Source organism: Bufo bufo, chromosome 3, assembly GCF_905171765.1.
Source record: "Bufo bufo chromosome 3, aBufBuf1.1, whole genome shotgun sequence".
In the NCBI taxonomy this organism is placed as follows: Eukaryota; Metazoa; Chordata; class Amphibia; order Anura; family Bufonidae; genus Bufo; species Bufo bufo.
This window is the reverse complement of record NC_053391.1, coordinates 180,760,816-180,780,107: the sequence shown is the minus strand read 5'-3', so window position 1 is coordinate 180,780,107 and position 19,292 is coordinate 180,760,816. Positions and strand designations below refer to the sequence as shown.

At 45.8% G+C, this 19,292-nt stretch overlaps 1 protein-coding gene and 1 long non-coding RNA gene across 3 annotated transcripts in view; one reads left to right on the top strand and one right to left on the bottom strand.

Moving 5' to 3' along the window:
• Positions 1 to 19,044, top strand: part of MED14 (mediator complex subunit 14) — an 86,865-nt gene extending 67,821 nt beyond the window's left edge. Inside the window, exons 25-31 of one of the 2 annotated variants that reach the window (XM_040423795.1) lie at positions 1,996 to 2,178; positions 2,929 to 3,164; positions 3,804 to 3,983; positions 5,235 to 5,342; positions 6,801 to 6,926; positions 14,750 to 14,939; positions 18,439 to 19,044. In XM_040423795.1, coding sequence (XP_040279729.1) covers positions 1,996 to 2,178; positions 2,929 to 3,164; positions 3,804 to 3,983; positions 5,235 to 5,342; positions 6,801 to 6,926; positions 14,750 to 14,939; positions 18,439 to 18,512 — 1,097 coding nt within the window. In that variant the 3' untranslated portion in view covers positions 18,513 to 19,044. The remainder of the gene's footprint in view (positions 1 to 1,995; positions 2,179 to 2,928; positions 3,165 to 3,803; positions 3,984 to 5,234; positions 5,343 to 6,800; positions 6,927 to 14,749; positions 14,940 to 18,438) is intronic. The other variant, XM_040423796.1, reaches the window with a different exon arrangement.
• On the bottom strand, positions 746 to 14,521 carry LOC120994912. The gene is made up of 3 exons (XR_005777499.1): positions 14,475 to 14,521; positions 14,289 to 14,428; positions 746 to 756 (listed from the first exon to the last, which is right to left on the bottom strand). It is a non-coding gene; the product is annotated as an uncharacterized LOC120994912 (long non-coding RNA).
• Positions 19,045 to 19,292: the final 248 nt, after the last annotated feature.

Sequence of the window (19,292 nt, the reverse complement as noted above, 5' to 3'; positions counted from 1 at the left end):
TTGGCTTTTCGTTTTCTTTAGACTGTTTTAAAGGGGCTGTAAAGGACCATTTATAGCTAGCAAGAGAGTCTTATTGCACCACCCCTTTAAAATGAAAGTACACCCAAATGTGTTGGAAAATTATTAGAATTATTTGGCTGCAATATTCTTGCAGAGATGAAAGATTTCAGTGACTGCAGTTTCCCATGTGCCCTGTAGCACTCGCCCGAATTTAGGGAACTTGTGGGCCACTGGATATTTTCTTTCCGGTGCCTGTGCAGGTTTACAAACAGATTTTCTGCTTGGATTTTTGTGCGGATTTCTATGGATTTCTGAACCAAATCCTTATGTGTTCCTTGCAGATTCGTTCCAGATCTCGCCCATTACATTGCAATGAGTGAAATCCGCAGTAAAAATCAGCAGAAAAAATTGACATGCTACGGATTTAAAAACCGCACGTTAAGTCATTTTGTGCACGTAAAAAAATGCGCAAAGTGTACATGAGATGTGGCAACTCTCATTCCCCTTGCTGGTACCGTAATACGCTGTGTTTTTTCTGCATGAAAAACTGCACATAATCCACAAAGTGTGAGCTGTTTACTATACCTCTTTGCATGCCTGATTTTATACAAAGTTTTTTTTTCTCACATTTGATATAAATATGTGAAAAAGTGTATAGTCTGCAGCATCACATATTGTATTACAGGGGTATGGACTTGTACGGCGCACACGGACGGGTCTGTAAGTGTGCGCTCTGTACAGCGTCTGTGAAAGCAGCTTTGCCACATTGTCATATGTAAAGGGGTATTCCCACCTCACTTTCCAGCCTTCTTTCTTTCCTATTCTGTATTTTAGGCTATTTCAATGGCCATTTATTGTGTCTAGTGTTGAGCGAACTTGTGTTTTAAGTTCGGCGTCTGAAGTTCGGGTTATCGAAGAATCGCGTTATGGATTCTAAATTCCGTTATGGTCTGTGGTAGCGGAATCCATAACGCAATTCTTCCATAACCCGAACTTTAGACGCCGAACTTAAAACACAAGTTCGCTCAACACTAATTGTGTCCCGTGCTTTACTGTGTCTTGTAGATATAGGTTGGTTGTTATTTTGTCTGTCTTTGCTTGCTCTTTTGTGCTTTCAGTGCAGAGTGAGTCTTAAACTGTATATTCTGTTCTGTGTCCACAACTTTAATTTTAGATTATATGATATTAGCAGACTTCTTATAATGGCACCGTGTTCATAGTCTTTACTTTATGCTTTGTTACAATACTTAACCTATAATCTGACTTTATTTCGTCAAACAGAAATATTCTCACAGCACCAAAACACACTCTCCAGTACCGGTTTTAGGGCCTATTCAGCGACCTAAACCATCAGAAAACCATATGTATTCTGCTTCCTATTAGTTTCAATGGGATTGAGACGGTTTCCACATGGACACTGTAGCAGGTAGCCACCCAAGGTTTAGCCCCAGTGTGCAGATCCGCTGCAGTGCAAAATGCAAATCCGTGGCAGAAATTGTCTACAATTACCACGTTCCCTTTTAATCCTTTTCGTCTTTAGCCTCATTCTGTGGAAGCTTTTACTTATAAAGGAAACTTCTGTAGTCTTAGGGTGCGTTCACATTGGGTTAGCAGTGTGTATTTGGCCATAAACGTCATATCCATAGACCCCCCCCCACACACACACACACACACACACACTTACCCAACATTCATGCCTTTCAGTTTATTCTGTTCTACAATAAACTGAATTCATACAATATAGTTTGTTTTTTTCATAACGTGGGAGCCTGTGGGCATACACAGGTATATGTCGGGAATTCACTGCAATCAGATGTGCACTGCAAAAACGCAACGTGAACGCAACCCTAAGTTGTAACTTTGTTATATTTCTATAAAATAAGTCTGAAGACCTATATTGTTTCCAAGATTCCAGTTTTATCAGCATAATATCCCTTCAAATCTGTAGTGGAAGAGGAGGCAATGTGACAAAATCTCCTTTTGCAACCTGCACAGGTACATTAGACCCTAGTTCTCCGTACACCATGATGTCACCCAGCCAGCGTGCAGGGAATTGGCCAGGGTCTCCTCAAGTGCCTGGTCCTTCTCCAGCAGCTCGCATGCCTGGAATGTCACCAGCAAATCCATCTCTGCACTCTCCTGTCCCTGATGTGTCTCACTCCCCTCGAGCTGGAACAAGTACGTTGTGGTTCCAATCATGCTCTCATTTAGTGATTCTAGTTCATCGCTCTAGAGATTTTTCTTCCGCACCGCTGTACACCTTTACTTTGCATTTTGATTTTTCAGCAGATGTTAGGACATTAACAGCTGACCAGTTATGTATTACATTACACCATAAAATGTCGGGTAAAATCACAGATGAAATGGAAATTCGACAATGACTGAAATCATTTCAGCCCATCCTGTCATGCAAAAAGAATTGCTCCAGTTCGTCTTGCCTGTGACATCAAGCTGCGGTGTGGTTTGCTGTGTTGACCTGCGTCCACCATGTCACCACATTGTGTAGTACCTATTTACTTGACTGGTGTCATGCCTATGTTAACATGCTGAATGCCACCAGGCAACAGACCTTTAAAGAAGCATCCTGGGCATAGTTTTCTCTTAAAAATGCTTGCTGCCGAGTCTGAGGCGGCAATGTCTGAAAAAGGGATTTAAAGGACATAGGCCAGTCCTTGCATCATGTTAATTGCACTAGGCATATAATGGTGTCCAGAGTGTTCCTTTAAAATGTATATCATTGAGTGAGCTTAGTCTTTTCTCTTCAGTATTTGACATATAACCTGGTTTCAGCACTTGACACTGGGACAGGTAATCTTATCTTTACTCATGCTTTCTTTCATCGAATCAAAAAAATCTATTTAATGCCACATTTTGCCAGCACCTTAAACAAAAAGCTGCTAAATTAAAAAAATATATATTTTTTTTTAGGCTCGCAGTCTCTGCCAACCAATATGCCTCCACCTCGTAAGCTACCTCAGCGTCCTTGGGCTGCATCCATCCCTACAATCCTCACTCACAGTGCCTTGCACGTACTTCTACTACCATCTCCGACCCCGGGGTTATCATCAGCGCTGACGGGAAGCTACCTGTGTTCTCCTCTTGAGAGGTTTCTCGGCTCTGTAAACATGAGGCGGCATCTTCAAAGGATAATCCAGCAGGAGACTGTAAGTATTCAGTTTACATATCTGGTCCAGTTATTACTTGTTAGGCTGGGTTCACATCACGTTTTTCCCACCCATTTAACGTATGAAAAAAAAAGTATACATTAAACGGATGCCTCGGTCTGATGCCATTCAGTGGCATTCGTTCACCATAGAGTTCCATTGTAAAAATAAAATACGTTTTTCTTACCGGACTCTGCAGGATACTAGAACATGGTCTGCTGCGTTTTTGTATCTTTATTTTTTTTTCTGACGTATACGTCATATGGCCGCATTGAACATGATGTGAACCCACCCTTATATATAGTTGATAGTATGAGAACCTTTATTTTAAAAATAAGTTCTCATCATACTATCAACTATATATAAGGGTGGGTTCACATCATGTTTTATGTGTTCATATGACGTATATGTCAAAAAAAATAAAGATCCAAAAACGCAGCACACCATCTTCTAGTATCCTGCAGAATCCGGTAAGATAAACGTACTCGCATATAATTTTTTTTATAATGTAAAGCATAAAAATATATTGGTCTTTGAGTAAACAAGGCCTTCACATGATCAAGGAATATTAGATGTTATGTCTTGTGTGTTATGTGTCGTCTTACTGTGTTCTTGCTGTAAGTATTTTATTCCTTCCAGTTGCAACTCATAAACTCCAATGAGCCCGGAGTCATTATGTTCAAGACAGATGTTCTGAAGTGTCGAGTGGCTCTTAACCCCACCACGAACCAGACTTTGCAGCTGAAAGTGACACCTGAAAATGCTGTGCAGTGGAAGTCAGAAGAACTGCAGGTCCTTGAAAAATTCTTTGAGACCAGGGTACGTGTGTATGGTACTTTCCAAAGTGATGATCTTAGCACCAGATACACATACACAAAAATCTGACGTGGCTGATATCCGTGTATAGTATAAGGCCTGAGTCATGATATAAAACTATGGGATTTTCTTTGAAAGTCCTGCTCCTCCCACTCCGAAATATTTTGTTGTACAAGCCGTATTTTGTTCGGTGACTGTCTGATGCTAATAACGTAGGGAGCAAATGCACATAATCCAAGCCTTGTACTGGATTGAAAATTTCAAGTTAAAATTGGCAAAGATGGCTGTGATTGGTGACTGAAGAATTTTATACCCAGGCTCCTTTAACAAATTACCTAATCAGCGGCCCCCTTTGCAGCTCTGCATTATGTCTCTGCATGATATAAGGAATCTCTAGTTGAACTTTGCCGTAAAATCTGCTCTACACATCATGTTGGTGGATTCTTTTTATGGCTAATTAAACTATAGCTTTCTATCAGTTTAACCTAAATTACCTACAGCTGAAGGCCGCATCTCTGCCAGCGATCGGATTTCCACTTGGGCCTATGAAAGGCTGGCACCACCTTGGATCTTTAGGCTTTCCCTTGTATGCCTGGGTCCCGTTGCTGTCACCTTTTCCTGTTATGGGTACTTACATCAATTTGTTTTCATCATGGGATGTTTGACAATCTTTGAGTTTCTCTGCTAACCTTTTTTCCCCACATAGTTTGGCATGGCAGCTTTGACTTTAAAGAGGTTGGCTAATTTCCCATGGCATTTCTCAAAATGCCATATACTGTCATGTATTCTGCACACAAGCATATACTGTCCCCAACTGTCTTAATAAAGGTCCCTGGCTGCCGTGGTATCAGTGGAGTAAACATACTCACCTGTCATCCAACACGTCCATAGGTTGCACAATGCTACCTGGGTGCCTTTAATTCTGCACAGGCGCGGAACAGCAGTGGGACGCGCCTGGCACGTGCAGAGATGCCAGGGATTCTGCTGCCTTAATATCTATAGCTACTGAGACTCCAAATCTGTCGTGTCTCCCCCCCCCCCCCTTTTCGGTCCAATATTAGTCCCCAAATGGGGGTAAACAGTACAAAGCTATGAGGTTTTCTTAGGTTTTCTAGTGTACACTGGGCTTCCTACCGCATACTAATGCCTGAAAATGGTTCCACAATTTTTTCTCCCCTTTTATTTGTATCCCTGTGCGGTGTTTAAGTTAAACCTTAAAATGCATAACCTGAAGCTCTGTTTTTCCTACTTTAGGTTGCGGGTCCACCATTTAAAGCAAACACGCTAATTGCTTTTACAAAGTTATTAGGAGCACCAGCACACATACTCAGAGACTGTGTACACATAATGAAGCTTGAGCTGGTAAGAATGTAATATTATCCTGTGTTCCATGGACAAGCAAAAAAAATTTTTTTTTACTGGTTTGCGATTTATTTATTTTTTCCACATGCCTTTAACAGTGCCCCTCTAGTCCATGGGTTGTATTGCAACTGAGTTGGACAGTGTTACCTGACAGCTCATTGAGAGAGTTGGCGAGTGTGAGGTGGCCATGATCATTAAAGGGAATCTGTCACTACAATCTTGGACTATTATCTGCAATAATACATTAGTGCTGTACATATATATTTTTATTTTCCTACTGTCCCCTATTCCCTACGGTCATAGTTTAAAGCTGCACTAAAATACATTGTTAGGACTGCTGTGCATGCGCACAAGGGTCCTCTCGATTTATGTTGGCACACCTCAACAGTCCGGACTGTTTTTCAGCGGCCATATGTTTTTTTCATGAGCAAATCTTAGGTAGATAATTTTCTATCTAAAAGGGTTTTCTGAAATGGCCATACAGTGCATGCTGTGGCAGAATAAACGCACAGCATGCTTTTGTCACGTGAACTCCTGCTAGAAAGTCTCCTGACTGCACATCCGTGGCCTATGTAAACATTGCAGCACCGCGGCCACCGCATCTCTGGTAAGCAATATAGCGAAGGTCACGTAGTTTCCTCATATTTACCGCTTACTTTGCCGCACAAAGCCACTGCATCCTTTTCTAGATTATTTGCTGTCCAGTGCCAGCGCAGCGTTATGTGAGGGCACCACAGATGGGCAGTCAGAGGACCTCATAACTGAGTTCAGGTGACATAAAAATGTGATTTTGGGTTCATTCTGCCATTTTAGAAATGTTCTTCTGAAGTGCCCAAACCCCTCCCTTTAAGTGAAGAGATTTTGTAATTGGATACCTTATGTGCAGGGAACCCCTTTAGAAATAACTAAAATACATGGAGTCAGATTTATTAATCCTAATGATGACTTTCACAGTGACCGCCACTTTAACAGTGAACTCCACAGCGCCTGTCTAATAGTGGCCCCTGCCCCCCATACATGTAGCAGTGTCGGTGTGCCGTCATACGTCATATGACTGAATATTTAAGGAACTGCGAACTGCTAAAACCTGTGATCAGTTATGGCAACCTGGAGTAGGACCTGCGAGCTTCTATTGGCTAATAAGGGACATGTGACCGTGTAAATGGCAGTTCGGATTTAAGTGAAAGGCTTGTTGGCTTCTATTGGCTAATGCAGGTAATTTTTTGGGAATATCTCAGGAACGGTACATCCTAGAGAGCTGAGACCCGGTCTAAATCCTTCCCGGACACCTGATGTACATGTGTGCTAAATTTGGTGAAGATTTGTCCAGTCGTTTGGTCGCGCATAAAGAACAGACAGACAGAAACTCATTGTTATAATATAAAAGATTTGTGTTTTTATTCTATCATTTTGATAATTGGTTCTTTGGACACTAACACCTGCTTCTCAAACCAAAAGTTTCCAGATCAAGCCACACAGCTGAAGTGGAATGTGCAGTTCTGTTTGACCATCCCTCCAAGTGCTCCACCAATTGCTCCTCCAGGGACTCCGGCAGTTGTCCTGAAATCTAAAATGCTCTTCTTTGTAAGTATTGCTAAATTGTAAAGGTGAATATCAGTGTCTACATATGGAGAAAAATATAAATTTCGATCAGGCCTGATGCCCAATGATTTTATCATGTCATTGAAAGGCTGCTATAACCTCTGGCTATTAAAGGGAACCTATCACCATGAAAATGCGCATTAATCTGCAGGCATCATGTTGTAGAACAGGAGGAGATGAGCAGATATATAGTTTTATGGGAATGGATTCTATATATTCTGGGCTTTGAAGTCAGTGATTGACAGCCTTACCTCTATGGTTGTGTATACAATGATAGCTGTCAATCACTGATAGGACCGCCTCCCTGACTTTAAAGCCCAGAATATATAGAATCCGTTCCCACAAAACTATCTATTTGCTCATCTCCTCCTGTTCTACAACTTGATGCCTGCAGATTAATGTGCATTTTCATGGTGACAGGTTCCCTTTAATACCCAGAGCTTAGACACCATGTCCAATGTGACAAGTTTTCTATAAAAGAAAAATATACTAAAATGTAATCTTGGAAGTGCAATATTAGTGTGCAGAAACTCTGATCATTCTAATGCAATGGCTTCTAGTTTTACAGGATCCATGGCAAATTCAGCCATTTTTTTTTTCTTTTCCCCTAACGTGTTCATAAAGTTTCATTGTTACTTTACTTTTATGGTAGTGCAGCATTCTATGCTATTTTGGCCTTAAAAGAGCAACAATAAAAAAGTAACACAAGTGTGAACGGAGCCACACTGTACACCCAGATTACAAACAAAATATTCAGTGTATGGAACTGGATTGACTTTTATATAATTTTTGCTTTAAAGGGGATGTCAAAGATCATTAATGATTGTGTATTGGGGGACACAGCACCATGGGTATATGCCCGGCTGCCTCTAGAACAAAAGAATTGTTGGGTCTGCCCAAGTGGGCTTTACTCTCTCCACAGACGCTGGATTAACCCGTTTTAGTCTAGCGTCCATCAGAGGCAGACATGACCTGCTCTATTGATGCTTTTTCTTTTTAATTTTTCTTTTTCTCACATTGCAGATTTTATACTTCGGTAGACGGGTCTTCATTGTGGGTTTCCACTTTAGTAGCACTCCCTGTAGGCGAGTACTTCAGTACCTTGCCGGTCACCCAGTCCCCCTCTTACTGCATCTCTCTTTCTCCACTGCTTATTCCAATGCTAAGCTCTGGTCCTCCCCACTGCTAATATCTTCATAGCTGCAGTGGTGACGTTCTTTGGGCACTGGTCACCATGCAGCCAATCACTGGCCTCAGCAGTACGTCAGTCGTTGGCTGCATGGTGACCAGTGCCCAAAGAATGTCACCACTGCACCCGCCAGGAAGATGAAGCCAGTGGTGCGGAGGACTGGAGCTCATTGTTGGAAGAAAAGGGGAGATTATCTCCTTTTGTCAGCCGTAGTAGTGTAAAAAAGCAAGAGAGGGCAGCACTGCCGTGTGTCAAATTAATGCACTGGGTCCTCTAATCCCTGTCCCCTTTTCCAAACAAATATACATGGTGCACAGCCCCAAAATAGATGCCAATGACAATACAACGTGGAGAGTAGAGAGAAGGCGGCACTCACCAATGCTGGTAAAAAATATTTTATTCATCCGATTAAAATCCTTCCTGTGTTCACCGCTACCGTATGCTCCTGCCCTGATGTTTTTTAAAAAAGGATTTTTCTCTCCCATATTCATTGGGGGACACAGAGACCGTGGGTATAGCTATGTCCTCTAGAAGGCGTTGACACTAGTAAAAGCTGTTAGCTCCTCCCCTGGCAGCTATACCCCCTCCAGCCTGGAGAGAGAGAGCTTCAGTTTTTTTCTAGTGTCAATAGGAGGCAAGACCTCCCTGCTCTGCAGGGATCTCCTGAAGATTTTTTATTTTAGTCAAATTTTTTTTCCCCCCCTTCTTTTTCAGATGGGCAAACAGGGCCTCCCTGTTCTCCTGGGGTCGAGTTACGCCAGTGCCGGTCACCCGCACTGCTGCCTCCCCCACAGAAGACAAGGTGGACCAGGGCAGCCTCGCTCCCCTGCATCCCGCCAGCCAAGGGGTCACCCATCCAAGCACCCCTTTCCAGCGTCCTGCCACTACGGTGCCAGTAGCTGAAGGGGTGACCCTGCTGGACCAGAGGAGGGGTGAAGATGGCGGCAGGAGAGAGAAGACAGGTGAGTACACGGGACTAGGTGAGTATTTAACCCTCTGGGTTGGTCCCCCCTCCCTCTTGGTGGCAATAGTCTGTGACCAGACAGGGCTTCAGGATAGCCCAGCACCCCTGAAGCATTCCCCTCCGGCACAGGCACCGTTTGGTTGATTGAGGAGGACATAGGGGGTTAAAGAATATGGCGGCCAGCAGGGCGGCCGTTCACACATGCGGAGGAGCTCCGCTCCCCGACACCTCCCACATTCACTCCCCTTGGAGCGGACGCCGTCGCGCCGCTCCGGAAAGGGGTTAACCGCCCTGCGTTCGACCGGCCGCGATCTTTGCCGCCCGCGCAAAATATATGGCGGCCAGCAGGGCAGACGGTCATACATGCAGGGGAGACTCCGCTCCCCTACACCTCCCACATTTACACCCCTTGGAGCGGACGGCGTCGCGCCGCTCCGGAAGGGGTTAACTACAGCGCGATCGGCCGTGCACCGCATCGGTGCTCCGGCCCGCGCCTTCTCTGCCCGACCCCCGCTATCAACGGCCCGGCCGGCGGGGTGACGCCCCCATTCAGTCCAGCCGGTCTGTGACACGGCCGGTGCAGCAAGGTGGGGGGGAGGGAGGCAGGCAGGCAATCTCTGAAAAGCCGCGCTGGGCCGGGCCGCAGCCTTCGTCCCTGGGGGGGGGGGGGGGGGGGGGGGGCGCACTCTGGCGCGAATTCTCCCCCCCCTCCCCCAGTCGCCTGCGGAGCCACTGCCTTAACCCTTCATGGCCACCCACCATTCTTAGGCTGGCACCTGATTATCTGGGGTCCTTCCCCTGAGTACACTGTACATGGGTGGAGGATTTAACCCCTTAGTGCCTCTTGTCACTGAGGCCGGTTTCCTAGTTGTATATATATAAAAAAAAAAATAATAATAATAATAATAAGTAAATAATAATAAAGGATATGTCCGTCCATACAGGTCCCCCTCCTCATCCACACTCGCATAGTTCCCAATACCGCCTCCGGGCCAATTGGTTGATGATTCTCCACATGCGCAATCCAGTGACGGACCCCTGCAGGATCCAATCCATCCTCCGGGGCCGTTTGGTGATGAATTTCCACCTGGGTAATCCAGCGAGGGACCGCTGCAGGATCCCAATCCGTCCTCTTGGGCCGTTTGGTTGATGATTCTCCACCTGCGCAATCCAGTGATGGACCGCTGCAGGATCCCAATCCGTCCTCCTGGGCCGTTTGGTTGATGATTCTCCACCTGCGCAATTTAGTGACGGACCGCTGCAGGATCCCAATCCGTCCTCCTGGACCGTTTGGTTGATGATTCTCCACCTGCACTATCCAATGCGGGACTACTGCAGGATCCCAATCCGTCCTCCGGGGCCGTTTGGTTGATTATTCTCCACCTGCAAAATCCAGTGACGGACCACCGCAGGATCCAAATCCGTCCCCCGGGGCCGTTAGTTGATTATTCTCCATTTGCGCAACTCAGTGAAGGTTCTCTACAGGATCCCAATCCGTCCTACGGGGCCGTTTGGTTGATCATTTTCCACCTGTACAACTCGGTGAAGGATCTCTGCAGGATCCCAATCTGTCCTACGGGGCCGTTTGGTTGATAAATTCTCCACCTGCGCCATACAGTGGAGGACCTCTGGGATTCCCAATCCACCCTCTTGGTTGTTGGTTAATAATTCTCCACCTGCGCAATCCAGTTGGGTCCGCTGGAATCTCCCATCCACCCTCCGGGGTTCTTTGGTTGATAATGCACCGCCTTCGCAATCCGGTGAAGAGACTTCTGGGAGTTTCCGTTCCACCCTCGGGTGGTTTGGTTGATAAGTCCCCGCCTGCGCAGTCCACAACTGCCAGGGGCGAGATTCTGAAGGGTAGCTCTACTCGCAAGCAAACCGCAGCAGGACAATTTTCTCCTCTAATATTTCCTCCCTAAAAATCATGCTCAGACACACCCTCCCTCACTGGGGCGGGTCCGTCCAGAAAGAGGGGAGAATCTCTGATTCGGATCTTGATATGAATCCGAAGCAATTTTCCAGAGATTGCGTCTAGGTGACCAGCAGTACTGTAGTATGCATTACCCACTTCCTTTGGTGGTGTAACTGCACTACTTCAGGATACAGTGCCTGCTTTATACATTGTCCCCTGCCATAGGTGGACTAAGTACAATGACTTGGGGTTCGGGACCTGCCATATGCAGATCCATCGGTGGCGCAATGACATTGTCACTGGTTACATTATGTGCTGTATGCATTACCCCCTTAGGTGCACTATTGCACTCCACGGGGTACAGGACTCGCCATATGTGCTAGTTCGCTGTGGGCATTCGCCCCCTTTCTTAGGTGGGGTATTCTCCCTACCACTGACCAGTATTTGCCGTATGCTCACACCTTCCTTAGGTAGCTAATTACTCTACCATTGAATACGGTTCCGACTGTCTGCTATCATTCCATAGGTGGAGTGTTGCTCATCACCGTGCTTCTGTCGCATTTCCCCCTTCCGCTAGAGATCCACTAGCGGGGAGTAACTAAACATCTTCTGCGGCACTACGGCCCTAGGTGCCTTCGCTTATTTCCAAGAGGGCGTGGCTACAGTTGGTTCTCGCAGGCGCCTGACACTCTTACCCTAGTGTTATATGGGTGCCACCAGTGGATACGGTGGCTATTCATCGTTACATCCTTCCTTTGGTGCTGGTTTCGCACCTGATTATGACATCCCTTGTCTTCCAGGGGGTTCCTAGCATCACCCCCCCCCCCCCCCCCCCCCCCCATCTCCATGGGCCTCTGTTGCTCCGGTTGGTCCTGATATTGTCCGCATCAATACGTAATACATACTCCGTTGTACTTGCCTATTGAGTACGTTCCACAGGTGCGGCTTGTCGCTAATGTTCGAGTTCATGGTCGCTGCAGTGGGACATCCCCCTCTGGTAGGGGTCCTACCCTGGAGCTAGCTTGGCAGTTGCACCTGTTCAGCGCCCTTCCAGGTAGAATTTTTAGGGTTAGCTCCGTAACTGGGGCAGTGTGGCACGTGGTTTCTACGGATAGTATCGGGCCTCTCCCTCAGTTTTTGCGTTGCAGGGGCAAGCGCTGGCTACCACTGTGGTAGCGGTATTATTTTCCCTACATGCTTGGGTTCTTACTGCACAGCTCCTTGCTAGGCGGTGGACTCTTTAGCACCGGATCGGTGGCTTCTACGGGTGTTCCCTCCTCTGCTGGGATATGGGGCTGGCATTGCAGTGTGACTTCCCTTGCCTGGCTTCCTTCTCGGGCGGAGTTCTTTTGGCACGGCCGCTTGATCTTTGGCTACTTCTGTATAGCGTCGGTCTCTTACAGGGTAGGGGCTTAGACCTAGCCTATTGCTTCTCCTGTCTTTCCCCCTATGGCTCATGGTTCATTGTCACCCCGTATGCCTTGGTAGTTCCTACGTTGCTACCTTCCCTCACCTGCGTTGCTTGGGGTATTCGTTTGGTGCCTTTCCATTACAGACACGATCTGGTTCCAACTGGTGGGCTGTGCCGCCCTCCACATTCTTCCTCCTACAGGGACTCTTCCATTGGTCCGGGTGTGCTAATGGTATCTGCACAAGGGCTTTCGCCTTCTCTCCAGAGCCAGAGTTCCAGAAGCATCCGCCATGGAGGTCCTGATTCTACTTGGCGGGAGTTTCTTCCCCTCCTTCTCAGGGTTCTACGGAAGGTCCAGATGGAGGACATTCAGACTTATCCTAGTCGCTCCGAAACTGACTCGTCGTGCATGATACACCGACCTCGTTCTCCTGGAGACGTCCCTTGGTCACTGCCACTCAGAGACGTCCTTCTTTCAAGGGGTTCAGTCTTACATGACCTTTTCAATGACAGCGTGGCTATTGAGACCGCCGTTCTAACGTGGAGAGGGTTTTTTCGGCAGATATCTTTCTCACTATGATTCAGGACATGAAGTCTGCATCGCCAGTATCTATTCTGGGACCTGCAGGTCCTTCCGAGGCTTCTCTGAAGCCAAGACGTCCCCCTCACTTTGGGGTTTGCTCTCCCCTTTCTACTTTAAGGGTTGGACCTTTTGTTTAGCCCTTGTTTCCTTGATGGGTCAGGTGTTGGCGCTTCCGTCTTGGGCAGCCTTCCAGGTTCCCTGGTGCCCGTGGGAATCTTCTTTCAAGGAGCGGCACATATGGTTCCTCTGTATCGTCCTTACAGCCTTAGGATCTGAAAATTTGGTTTTCTCAGCATTCCTTCTTCTCCCGAAGGTGGTCTCTGACTTCCATAGCACGTTCCTTTCCTTCACGCCCTACGGAAGGGAGTCACATTATGGACGTTGTCAGTGCTCTACTCATTATTAGCAGCCTCCAGTCCCTCTCAGCGTACGGACCCCCTTTTTCTCTCAGGAGGGTCATCGCTGGGGATTGGCGGCCCCCAAAGGGCAATTGTACGTTGGATTCGGTCTGGCAGTGCTGCAGCTTACCGCGCTCGAAGCGGGGTTCCACCCTTAGGTGTCACTGCTCACTCCCCCAAAGTGGTGGGCGCTTCTTGGGCTAGGAGGAATCGCGCTTTGGCTGCACAGTAATGTAAGGTGGATCCGGTCCTCCTTGCACATGTTCGCAAGAAGTTGCCAGGTGCATACTTATGCATCGATGGTCGCTGCGTGGGCCGCGTGGTCTTGCAGGCGACAGTTCTTAGTTGCCTGCAGGGGCGCTTGCTCCATGTGTCTGTGGTTTTCCCTCCCTGTGGACTGCTCTCGGACGTCCCAAGGTCTCTGTGTCCCCCAATGAATATGAGCGAGAAAACGAGATTTTGTAAAACTTACCAGTAAAATCTCTTTCTCGCTCTTCATTGGGGGACACAGCACCCACCCAGTATTGTTGTTCGGCCACAGTTGTGGCTGTTGCTGGTTAGAACCTGGTTCGGTTCTTGGCATTGTTGCTGTTCCACATTGTTTCGTTGGTTTACTTGCTTCTCCTACTGCTTCTCACAAACTGAAGCTCTCTCCAGGCTGGAGGGGGTATAGCTGCCAGGGGAGGAGCTAACCGCTTTTACTAGTGTCAACGCCTTCTAGAGGACATAGCTATACCCGTGGTCTCTGTGTCCCCCAATGAAGAGCGAGTAAGAAATTTTACTGGTAAGTTTTATACAAAATCTAGTTTTTTTTACCAGCATTGGTGAGTGCCGCCTTCTTTCTACTCTCCACGTTGTATCTCTTCTTTTTGTTATTTTAGCACATTAAGGGTCCATTCACACGTCTGTAGTGTATTGCGGATTCGCAATACGGCCGGCCGGCAACCCCCATCGAACTGCTTATTCTTGTCCACAATTGCGGACAAGAATAGGACATGTTCTATGTTTTTTTTGGAGGCGCGGCCTGGAAGTTCGGGGCCGCGCTCCGGAAATGCGGATGCGGAGAGCACATAGCGTGCTCTCCGCATCTCTTCTGGCCCCATAGAGAATGAATGGGTCCGCACCTGTTCCCGATATTGTGGAACAGATGCGGACCCATTTGCGGACGTGTGAATGGACCCGAACAGGGGCTGCCCATATTTGCTTGTCATTGTACTCTATTTTCAACGTTTGTTTCTTAATTTCCTTTAATTGTGTATTAGCAAATTTTCTAATGGTAATGCATGCTTTGCAAAAGATACTGATTTTGTATTGTGACAATCTGTATCGTTTTTCTTGTTTGCAGCTTCAGTTAACTCAAAAGACGCCTGTTCCACCAGATCCAGTTAGTATTATTGTTCCAATCATCTATGACATGGCGTCAGGAACAACTCAGCAAGCTGACATCCCTCGTCAGCAGAACTCCTCAGTGACAGCTCCTCTGATGGTCAGCAACATTCTGAAGAGGTTTGCGGAGATGAATCAACCACGTCCAGGTTGGTCATATGTTAATGCATTTTTATAATGGAGGATTTATGATTTTGGTTGTTCTTTAGATTATCAATAGTTTTCTAAACCAGTGTTTCCCCAATGGATCAAAAGCCTAAAGGTGGCCATAGAATTAGGTTGATAGTTGACGAGACATTCATTTTGGAAGATATTTATCTAGTTATGCGTTGTAAATGTTATCCATGATGGCCATGACAGTTGTTCAAGCTGACTAATCATACCCTTTTGGACTAAGGCCTCTTTCACACTTGCGTTGTCCGGATCCGGCGTGTACTCCATTTGCCGGAATTACACGCCGGATCCGGAAAAACGCAAGTGAACTGAAAGCATTTGAAGACGGATCCGTCTTCAAAATGCTTTCAGTGTTACTATGGCAGCCAGGACGCTATTAAAGTCCTGGTTGCCATAGTAGGAACGGGGGAGCAGTATACTTACAGTCCGTGCGGCTCCCGGGGCGCTCCAGAATGACATCAGAGCGCCCCATGCACATGGATGACGTGTCCATGCGATCACGTGATCCATGCGCTCACGTGATCCATGCGCTTGGGGCGCCCTGACGTCACTCTGGAGCGCCCCGGGAGCCGCACGGACGGTAAGTACACTGCTCCCCCGCTCCCCGCTACACTTTACCATGGCTGCCAGGACTTTAGCGTCCTGGCAGCCATGGTAACCATTCAGAAAAAGCTAAACATCGGATGCGGCAATGCGCCGAAACGACGTTTAGCTTAAGGCCGGATCCGGATCAATGCCTTTCAATGGGCATTAATTCCGGATCCGGCCTTGCGGCAAGTCTTCAGGATTTTTGGTCGGAGCAAAAAGCGCAGCATGCTGCGCTATTTTCTCCGGCCAAAAAACATTCTGTTCCGGAACTGAAGACATCCTGATGCATCCTGAACGGATTTCACTCCATTCAGAATGCATTGGGATAATCCTGATCAGTATTCTTCCGGCATAGAGCCCCGACGACGGAACTCTATGCCGGAAGAAAAGAACGCAAGTGTGAAAGAGCCCTAAGCCATTTTAAAACTTCATCACCAAGCTAGGTTGTAGAAGACACCATCCACTGTGCAGTGGCTGTCCCAACATACAGCATCTCGGCTCCCATTCACTTGAACGCCAAAATCAGCTGACTGGTTCAGGGGAGGTGTCGAACCTCCGCCAATCTGATACTGATGACCTATCCTGAGGATTCTTAAGATAGGTCATCGATATCTGATCGATGGGGGTTCAACTTCTGGCACTTTAGGTGGTCAGCTGTTTGAAGAGACTGCAGTGGTTCTATGAGCACTATAGCCTCTCCCTCGGCCACTGACATCACATATGGTCATATGGCTTATTTGCAGCCTAGTCCCATTTAATTGATTGGGCTGCAATATCAAGCACAGCCACTATGCAATGTACTGCACAGTGCTTCGTATGTTGTGGGGATGGTGTAGCACTCACCGTTGTGGGATCCCCATGGATTACAATTGATGGCCTAGCCCTAGCCTCCCGGGAAACCCTTTAACCCTTTCCTGACACAGCAATTTTCCGTTTTGTCATTTGTTTTTACTCACTGACGTCCAGGAGCCATTTTTTTCCATTCTCATAGCCATATGAGGGCTTGTCTTTTTGCAAGACAAGCTGTACTTTCGAATAGCACCATTTAATATTGCATACAATGTAGCGGGAACCTGGAAATAAAGTGGGGTTGATCTGAGGGAAAAAAAATTAAAAAACTATTCCGCCATTGTTTTTGTGGTCGTCCCTATGTGGTAAAAGTTACATATTAACTTCATTCTATGGGTCAGTACGATTACAGTAATACAACACTTTTATGTTTTTTCTTATGTTTCTTGCTCGTATCATTGGGGGACACAGAAGACCATGGGTATAGCTACTGCCACTAGGAGGTGACACTAAGCAAAAAAGCATTGGCTCCTCCTCCTCAGCTATACCCCTCCTGCAGACTCCGAGCTAATCCGTTTTAGCTTAGTGTCCGTAGGAGGCAGACACTACTTTTTATAGTGTTAAATGATTTAATAAAAAAAAAAAAAAACATAAAAACTCCCTTATACAATGGAAGTGGGAAATGGGGTGAACACCCCTAATCAAGGGACTGCGGCAGCAGCACAACAGTACAGGCTCTGATCTATCCACTTCAGGGCTCGTTCACATCTCCATTTGTGGATCCGACACAGATGTTGCTGACCCTTTACTTCACTGCCAGATCCACATTGACGGCAATGGGGTCCGGAGGGGATCCGGAAGATTTCCGGCAAAAATGCCGGGTTTAGGCCAGAAGAAAACCATTGCATGCAGCAGCTTATTTCTGGCCAAAACCCGGTATTAATGCCGGATCACCACCGGACCCCATTGCAGTTAATGGGGATCTAACGTTGACCTAGAGGATCCACAAATGGAGATGGGAACGATGCCTTACTGACCAGATCTCCAAAGATCAGAAACAAAACGGCTTTTTAGCTGGGTTTTCTGAGTAATTTGTAAGTCCATGCAGACTCGCTGATCAGGAAACCCCTATGACTGGTCCTGTGCTGGTTGCTGGGCGGTCTCACCTTTCAGACACAGCTTATCCAATGAAGAAAATAAATTGGTTGGTCCAGCTTGTATTCGTGGTAATCCAAAGGCTTTATTCAATATTCAATAAAATCCAGGTACAGGAATGCAGGTCTACATGTTTCGGGCACAATACAATCTTAGCCCTTACTCATGAGTAAGGGCTAAGATTGTATTGTGCCCGAAACATGTAGACCTGCATTCCTGTACCTGGATTTTATTGAATATTGAATAAAGCCTTTGGATTACCACGAATACAAGCTGGACCAACCAATTTATTTTCTTCATACTTATATTTCTCCTATTTCGGGTGAAGGAGCCGGTCCGTGCTATACCAGTGGAATCCCTGGCAGGTGAGAGCTGCTCAAACCTCTGATTTTTACACAGCTTATCCAATGAAACGCTGTCTGCTGTGACATTGGCAGTTTGAAGCGATATCGTAACTGTGCGTTGATGTCTGTTAAGAAACGGCACACATTGACACTGTTCCCTCAGGGTGTGGGAAGGGGTTAATCATACTGGACAACGGATCTTCAGTTTTTCTGGATATGTTGTGGGAATGTTAATTCAGGAAGGACTATTGGACAAAAACATAGCCGAATTCTTTCCAAATGATGATGGTCTGTCAGCTGTAGGCTAACTATGATTTGTTAATTTTCACCTGAGGACCAATAGTTTTGGTTTACATCATCTGTTATGATCATCTTTGGACTGTATATGGGTATGTTAAAGGGGTTGTCCATCTTTGGGACATTTCTAACTGACTGCAGCAGCAGGTTGTACCTTTAAAAAAATCGTACTCATCCGCTCTGTTTTGGCTCCCTTAAGTAGTGTTCTGGGCTCCTCTCCGCCACCTCTGTGTAAAAATACGATGTACTTGGACAATGTCATCATGCAACTTGTTAATACTCTGCCCTTCTCTGCCTACAGGGGAATGTACGATATTTGCTGCAGTGCGTGATCTTATGGCTAACCTTACACTGCCACCTGGTGGACGACCTTGAACACTATTTACAAGTCGCATGGATTAATATTATTTTTTTTTAATATATATTTTTTTTCTTTTTTTTTTTTTTTTTTTTTGTTCAGATGAAAATATGGATTGGACAAGGGACAATTTACCATTTGATATTTTTGTCTGTATGAACATTGACACAAAAGCTGGCAGATATTTTTCAAAGATGCACTTGACCAGAAATTATATATAATTGATCAAAAAATAGTAACTTTTTTGTATATTGCTGTTGTATAGTGTGTTTTACTATAACTCATTGCAAGTTATGATGAAAGCTGAATTTCCACCTTCCTGGAACACGTTTAATATTCTGTTTTATACCGAAAGAAAAATGAAAATGCCAAACTTTTTTTTTTTTTCTGTAAATGTTTTTTTTTTTTTTTTTTTGGTGTAACAGATTTTTTTTAAAGAATGATTTGTCATTTTGAATACTGTAAAACTGTGACAGACTTTATAATGAAACCGTATTTTAATATGACTGCTTAATATCCTAATACAGAAGCATCTGGACGTGTTAAGAACATGTCCTCAAAAAAGCAATATTTAATAAACTAGGAGAAAGAAAAGTCTGAATATATTGTGACCCATATTCTTAAATAAAAAAACCACCATCATCAAGTTGATGTAAAATAGCGACCGCAACTATTTCCCTATGGGGAAAAAGAAAAGTGCAAGGTAGCTTGGGAGATTGAAGTTCCACCAATGCTGTGACTTTACTACTCCTAATAGCGGTATGTAGAGATGAGCGAATTTCATATTTTGAAATTCG